This window comes from Cyprinodon tularosa, unplaced genomic scaffold (assembly GCF_016077235.1).
Source record: "Cyprinodon tularosa strain WSP-4 unplaced genomic scaffold, ASM1607723v1 ctg98, whole genome shotgun sequence".
Classification (NCBI taxonomy): Eukaryota; Metazoa; Chordata; class Actinopteri; order Cyprinodontiformes; family Cyprinodontidae; genus Cyprinodon; species Cyprinodon tularosa.
Genome location: NW_024039762.1, coordinates 329,304 through 337,500, shown reverse-complemented (window position 1 = coordinate 337,500; position 8,197 = coordinate 329,304). Strand labels below are relative to the sequence as shown.

General features: G+C 39.8%; 1 protein-coding gene across 3 annotated transcripts in view; it reads left to right on the top strand.

Moving 5' to 3' along the window:
- The window catches only part of shroom2a (shroom family member 2a), a 63,985-nt gene that overhangs the window by 3,071 nt on the left and 52,717 nt on the right, over positions 1 to 8,197 (top strand). For all 3 annotated transcript variants that reach the window (XM_038275807.1, XM_038275808.1, XM_038275809.1), the window contains exon 2: positions 1,629 to 1,830. In XM_038275807.1, coding sequence (XP_038131735.1) covers positions 1,633 to 1,830 — 198 coding nt within the window. In that variant the 5' untranslated portion in view covers positions 1,629 to 1,632. The remainder of the gene's footprint in view (positions 1 to 1,628; positions 1,831 to 8,197) is intronic.

Sequence of the window (8,197 nt, the reverse complement as noted above, 5' to 3'; positions counted from 1 at the left end):
TTTAAAACTAGTATATAAACTCTTGTAGGGATGCACGATATTGGGATTTTTGCCGATATCCGATATGCCGATAATTTTAAAACTCATGTAGCCGATAACCGATATCGATACTGATGTTAAAGCTGGACAAAAATAAGTAGTCATTGAAAATAGCAGTTTTGTTATCCATTTCTGACACTTTGAAAAATAATATACTCAAATATATTTTCATATGCTGATATCAAATTGATTTTTAAAAAAGCGGTATCGATCTATTTTACTTTCAAAATCTCGTGATATTTTGCAAATTCTTGTGAGATTTTGTTAGTAAAATAGATCGATACCGCGTCAATATATCAGCATATAAAAATAGGGCAAAATTTCGTGAAGTTTCGGGGGATTTCGTAGCATAACGATGACATATAGCAATATTTCATTAGTAAAAGAGATTGATATGGTGTTTTTAAATGGCAATATATCAGCATATGAAGATATTGTGATATTTGAATGTATCAATATTTTTTCCCTCGTCTTTAGAAGTTTTTAAATCTGTAAAAAAGAAGTTTTTGAGGAAGAAGAAGAAGTAGTACTTTTTTTTTTTTTTTTTTTAGACTTTAGAAACTCAGAAGCTGATCAAATATCGGGTTACATATCGGTGCGGTGGCCGATGTCCGATATTCAGTTTTAAGGCCGATACCGATAGGGGGCCGATTATATCGTGCATCCCTAAACTCTTGTTATTTTCATAACAAGGACCCTAAAGGGACCCTAAAATGTAATCATTATCTTCTTCAGCCGTCAGTCCATTGCACCAGTACGATCTGGTGAACTGTAAAGTGCATTGAGATGATATGTGTTGTGAATTGGCGCTATATAAATAAACTGAATTGAATAGAGTTAAAGCGATAATCCTCTGAATGTATTTATTAGATCAATAAATGTTCTTAGAAACAAACTTTCTAATTTCTTTGCTGTTGTTTTTTAACAGCCGGTTTAACATAAAACCCATTGTTTACCGCAATCATTACATCATTCTCCATTATCCGTCACTGAAAGAGGTTTAAGGTTACGTTATGGAAGCAATCATTACCAACTCATAGTGTGTATTTGTCAGATGTTTAATTGTTCCTTATGTATATTTTAATGCGCTCTAACGGTGTCATTTAACTGGAAGGTGGATTTATAAAGGAATGATGGAGTACTAGTACGTAATAACATGATTTTAGTATAATTTCAAAACTTCTGTTTTTTATACAAAAAACATACTTGAATTATAACCTAGCTTTTATTCATTTATGGTGTTGGCAATACCAAAAAAAATAAATCAAAATTGGGCAATAATAGAAGAGAAGATGAAGTTAATCATCAGAATATTAAAAAAAACACAAAAAACATGTCACATACAACATAAAAGTTTGTAAATTTTTTTGTATTTATAATTGAAATTGGGATTGTTAAGTTTAACTCTTGAAATTTTATAGCTGGTTTTAATCAACGCAGCACTAAAGCTGAAAGAGCACACCATAAACAAACACTAGAAAGTGGGTTGGAAAACAAACCTTTTTAAACTAGTTGTAGCATTTGTAGGAGAACTGTTTATCTGATTCTGACTTGTTTTGATGTTCTCGGTTCTTTACTTTTGTAAACAGTGTAATGGATGCTGAGGGAGCCACTCACTATCCAGAAGCCGAGAGGTTTTGGCATGTGGTGCCGAAATCTGGAGATCTGCATCATAGGATGAGGGAGGGGGAGAGCTGGAGGACGGTGCATGTGTTTCTGTCGGGTGGTGCACCGTGGGGGTTTACGCTCAGAGGAGGGCTCGAGCATCGGGAGCCTCTGCTCATAACAAAGGTAAAAAAAAACACACACCTTCACCTTTTATGTGACAAACAAAGTATCATATAATTATAAAGTGACGGTAAAAGAAGCACCATCAAGTTTTTTTTTATGTCTTTGCTACTATTAGTGGTATTTGTAGCAGACATGGATATGATTTGGGAAGAGAAAGAAGGGGAGGACATGAAGCAAAGCGTGTCAGGACCACTCTATTGAGGACTAGTTACTCTAGGTTGTTTGTGCACTTTACCTCAAGCTTTAAAAGTCTGGCATACATTTGCATTTAGGCCACTAAATCAAAACAGTACCTTCCTACAGATACAAAGTGCCCCCATATGTCAAATCAAAGCTGGAATTCCCAACTGGATGGTGGTTAGATGCTTTTAAAAAAATCTTTTTCAACATTTAACTTGAATATAAATGAGCCCTGGTTCTTTTTTACTTGATTATATATATATATATATATATATATATATATATATATATATATATATATATATATATATATATATATATATATATATATATATATATATATATATATATATATATATATATATATATATATATATATATACACTTACCGGCCACTTTATTAGGTACACCAGTCCACCTGCTCGTTAACACTTAATTTCTAAGCAGCCAATCACATGGCGGCAACTCAGTGCATTTAGGCATGTAGACATGGTCAAGACAATCTCCTGCAGTTCAAACCGAGCATCAGTATGAGGAAGAAAGGTGATTTGAGTGACTTTGAACGTGGCATGATTGTTGGTGCCAGAAGGGCTGGTCTGAGTATTTCAGAAACTGCTGATCTACTGGGATTTTCACGCACAACCATCTCTAGGGTTTACAGAGAATGGTCCGAAAAAGAAAAAACATCCAGTGAGCGTCAGTTCTGTGGGCGGAAATGCCTTGTTGATGCCAGAGGTCAGAGGAGAAGGTCCAGACTGGTTGGAGCTGATAGAAGGGCAACAGTGACTCAAATAACCACCCGTTACAACCAAGGTGGGCAGAAGAGCATCTCTGAACGCACAGTACGTCAAACTTTGAGGCAGATGGCCACTCCTTTCAGCTAAGAACAGGAAACTGAGGCTACAATTTGCACAAGCTCATGGAAATTGGACAATAGAAGATTGGAAAAACGTTGCCTGGTCTGATGAGTCTCGATTTCTGCTGCGACATTCGGATGGTAGGGTCAGAATTTGGCGTCTACAACATGAAAGCATGGATCCATCCTGCCTTGTATCAACGGTTCAGGCTGGTGGTGGTGGTGTCATGGCGTGGGGAATATTTTCTTGGCACTCTTTGGGCCCCTTGGTACCAATTGGGCATCGTTGCAACGCCACAGCCTACCTGAGTATTGTTGCTGACCATGTCCATCCCTTTATGACCACAATGTACCCAACTTCTGATGGCTACTTTCAGCAGGATAATGCGCCATGTCATAAAGCTGGAATCATCTCAGACTGGTTTCTTGAACATGACAATGAGTTCACTGTACTCAAATGGCCTCCACAGTCACCAGATCTCAATCCAATAGAGCATCTTTGGGATGTGGTGGAACGGGAGATTCGCATCATGGATGTGCAGCCGACAAATCTGCGGCAACTGTGTGATGCCATCATGTCAATATGGACCAAACTCCCTGAGGAATGCTTCCAGCACCTTGTTGAATCTATGCCACCAAGAATTGAGGCAGTTCTGAAGGCAAAAGGGGGTCCAACCCGTCACTAGCATGGGGTACCTAATAAAGTGGCCGGCGAGTGTATATAGAGTTATAAAACACAATCCAACAGTTCTGACATTGAGATAATGCTAAGCTAATGTTAGCTAGGTTCAAGCGATAAACAGAATTTATGACATGATAGAAAACATCCTTAGGAATATACAGCAATCATTTAATGGCAAGTCAAATACAAATTTTCTTAAATTTCTCCAGGTCTTTTTTTATATATGATGCTATCATTGGCTAAAAATAAGGGATAAATATGAAGTAAGTGCCCAAAACCTCTGTCAGAGACTTCTAGCATGCAGTGGATATATGACGGTACCCTAAATATGCCTTAATCCAGATTGTCCAGTTACATTTGGAATTAGGGTTGGGAATTGATTTTTATGATTCCGATTCCCTTATCGATTCTGTGAAACTATTCGATTCCTTATCAGTTCTCTTATCGATTCTCGTCACAGTGATCTAAATCTAATGGAGAAGGCATCCGTTCAATGAAAAAGCATTACTGTACTATTTCAGGAATTAAACTCATCTCCCCATGAATAATAAACGAGCGTCACCTTTCTCTCTCGCTCCCTGAACTGCGAAGCAACTTCGCAGCATGTTTAGCGACATCCATTGCAATAGCTAGAATCATGTAATAATTCCAGCCGCCAGTAGTTCTAATGCTAGCAATGAATAGCTGGATTAACGAGACAGGCACACTCCCTTAATATCCCCAAAGAGAGGTAGGAAGTAGGTTTATATCCAGAAATGGCATATGATTTATTAGGAACCACATTAAGCACAGCCAGTGTTATAAAACTAGCTACTTACCGCCAGAGTTTCCTTCCATGCTGGTCGTAACTTTAGCTTCTGTCCGGAAGCATCAAAAGATGGCATTCGTTAAGATGTATGCCATGTTGTGTGCGCAGGTGTTTCTGCATGTTGGATGTATTTCGTCCTGCGGGTGTAATTGCCACTTTGCAATGATTGCAAAGCGCCTTGTTGCCATCTTTCTCTTCCTTAAAATGTCTTTTTTTTTGTTGACTGCTGGGCTGCTGACTGGACAGGACTTCAGCAGAGAGCCATGAGCCGCCGGTCCTCAGCCGGAGGAGGGGGGCTGGGCGAGGGGAAGCACGGGGCCGCTGTTGTCCAGGCTACCGTTACCGGGTCAGGTTCGGTCGCTCCGTCCCGCCCCGGCTCCCTGCTGCACTCTAGTCGACCAAAATCCCGGACGATTTTGAAATTCCCCCCGCACATTTTTTTTTAGGTTTGAAGAGTAGGACATGTCTGGGAAAAAGAGGATGTTTGGTCACCCTATTAAAATGAAGCCAAACTTTCAATCGGTTTGCCTCTTGGGACGCCATTTTTTTTGTTTTGCTTTTCTAGACTTACGCCTGGTCATGTCGTACTGGCTTGCTGAATGCCGTGTGCATGACTTGCGTAAAAAACGGAACCGGTTCTGAACAGGAGCCGGTTTGCGATTCTCATCCCTATTTGGAATGCAGCTGATGTGGAAATAGTCCGTCTGGTTGTAATCTAAGGGACCAGTCAAGGCATTGGTATGAGCAAACTCACACCAGAAACAGAAATGGTTTTTGATCAGATCTGATTTTGTGTGGCCGATTGCATTTAATAATGCATTTAATTACCTGAGAACAAATCTATACATTTAATAATTGATTCCATGCAGTGATCTTTGGAAGGGGGGTGGGGGCAGTCTCTGGTGGGAGGACTTCGCCCCACTCAGATAACTATATGGTTTGTTCTGGAGCAGTGCCACTCTATTACTGTGCTTATTATGAAGAGGAAGAAAAAACAAACAGAAGAAAGTCTGTTTTCTGGATTGTCTGTTGCTACTTTGAGGTCTAACTCTAGTTATGAGCCTTAACCCCTTCACTACCCAACACACCCTTTAGAGAAATTTCTATACTATTTTTGTTGTTGAATCAGTCTCCTTCCTGCTCTTATATCATTTCACCTATTCCTGCTTTCAGTATGGTGGCCTGCTATGCAATTGCTCCCCAGTTCAGATAAATCATAACAGGACCAGCAGTCCTAAGCTTGCCAGTCTGTTCCCGGGTCTAATATTGGTTTGTGCTCCAGAAACAGGACTCAGGCAAAGAAAAAGGGGTTCCAAAGGTTTGGTGTGACCGCACAGTGAGCTGTGTATAAATCTGAGTATTCAGAGGATTGTTGCCGAACATTAATAAACAAACAATGTCGCAGAAACCACGAAGCATAGCAGAGTTCTGAGAATTTAAAAACAGACTAGATTTGGAAACCATATCTGCAGCTTCGAGCATCTAAGAGGCTCTGTTCACCTCTACTGATAAGCTGCCAAAACATGGTGGTTCATGGAAGCTGACAGGCTGGGCAAAGGGAATGAAAAGCAGCCAGGAGGCACTTTGTCTCTCTGGAGAAGCTCTACAGCTTGGTCTTGCACTCCTCAAATCTGGAGTTAAGACTATAATGAAGAAGGATTTGCTTAAAAAAACAACAAACAACTTGCTGTTTACCACAAGCCATAGGGGACAGGGGACACGGTAGAGAGAAAAAAAACCAAAATAAAGCACCCTTTGTTGTACTTTTTAAATGCTGCATCTATACACATCATGCTGAACGCACAATCTCCATGAGAAACATGCTGTGGAGCATGTTTATTCAGTCCTGACAGGGAAACTGCTCTGATGGATGGTTTTGGGGGGGGGGGGGGGTACAAATCCAAGCCACATGTTTCAGATTTTTATTTGTAAAACAAAAAGTGAAAAATAATTTTTTCCCCACCTCTACCCACACACTTACACAGAAAACCCAAAAGGAAAACATTGAAGTTCCTGGCTGTAAATGGACAAAATCTTTAAGAGGTGTGTATACTTTTTCACTGTACTGTTTATTAAAACAATCTGAATGTTGAGATCTTCATACAACTGACTGTCGACACATGGCTGAGAGTTTGAACGTTAAAAAATGATTAATTTTAATATGACTAACACAGAGCTCTCTGTCTTGTTTTGTGGAACCTCTATGAACAGTTTTTTTTTTTTTTTGTTTATAGCCATAGGGTTGAGGTTTATAATATCAGCTTGTCAGCTGGTAGGTCAGTGGGAAATGTGCTCTCACTACTCATTAGTTGACATTGTTTGCTTTGGGAGGTATCATAGGAAGGATTGTGCAGATATACAGGCTTTGGAGCAGCTTTTGTGTTAAATTGAGTTTTTAAAATCATAAAACAAATTTACTTCCTTTATATCAGACAAATCTCATCAGGCTTAGAGGTGCCTTCTGTGTTCTTTCATTCACATGCATTTAGAGTTGCAGCTTCACCATCTGATAGGGCCGTGTGACTTGTGCTGATTTACAGAATCAAACCTTTTAAGACTAAACATTAAACGTATCATAGATTGCAGCCTGTGACTGAGCCATGTCATCGCCTCGTTAGATAGCAGTTACTGGCTGCAGAGCACGTGCAGTGGGTAGGGAGAGTTCCTCAGTAATCTCACATGGCCTCACTTCTCTACCTCTTTAAATGATTTACTATGAAAGACCTTGTCCGTTAATTTGACTCAATAAAGTGCCAGAAACAGTTGGGGCTTTTGGTTCGCTTGATTTTGTTTGTTTTACATATTTATAGAACTGCAACAGGGTCTAAAGGTCACTGCAGATGACAAAAACTTCAGCGTATGTATACTCCTCTATAAGAGTCTTCTGATGTGATATTAATCTCTCGTTCATTTTTTATATTTGGACTTTTTATCTAACAGTTTTTCCAAAAATGTAAGTTGCGATTATTTTCACCATCATTGCCTACCATCAGTATAGCCTCGTGAGACCATCCTGATCTCGCGAGCTTGCAAGGTTTCACTCGCAGATCAGTCTGGCTACTTTCCGTTAAAGAAAATTTGGAGCCGTTCACCAAACGAACGTCCAATCAGCGTTGGCTTTGAGGCGGGTTGAGGTGTGACACAATGAGAAGCGCGACAGTTCAGTCTAAAGAACATGGCGGCTTCAGCCGATAAAACTAGCATTAGCGTGGCTATCGAGCAAGTTTTATCGGAATTACAGAGTATTTCTTCACTGAAAGAAGAGCAAAACACTGCTCTGGAGGCTTTGCTGAGCTAACGAGCCTTTACCTGCAAGAGTAGCCTGGCTTGTGGTTGTGTTTTCGTCGTCGCTCTGTTAGTAAGTCATATGCTTCGTTGATCTGATTGGTTTATTTGGCCCGTCTATCACCAACATAGGCCAATCAGCTAACCAGTATTTTCGCCCCTTCCCAAAATTACTTCAACGGAAGGTATCCAGATGTAAATGCGGAGCAAATCCATCTGGCGGAGTCAGGTTACCATCAGTAGGCAATGATGGTGAAATGTCTTGCCCAAAGACACAATGACACTGAAAGCTGAAGCCACGGCTTGAACCGACAACTCTTCTGTTGCAGGGCACTACTGTTGTCCCCATATAATACATTTTTTGTACAAAAGAGTTTTATAACATACTGTTAAAGATCTAAAATAATTTTGACGACAACAAAGAAATGGCTCTAATATCAGAAAAGTATCAGGATCTGCAGATATTTCATTTTAAGCATCAGGATTGGTAGTGATAGTTTAGTGTGACTTATTGCCAAGCTTGACTGCATTTTAGCTGCTATGATATGGGTGAAAG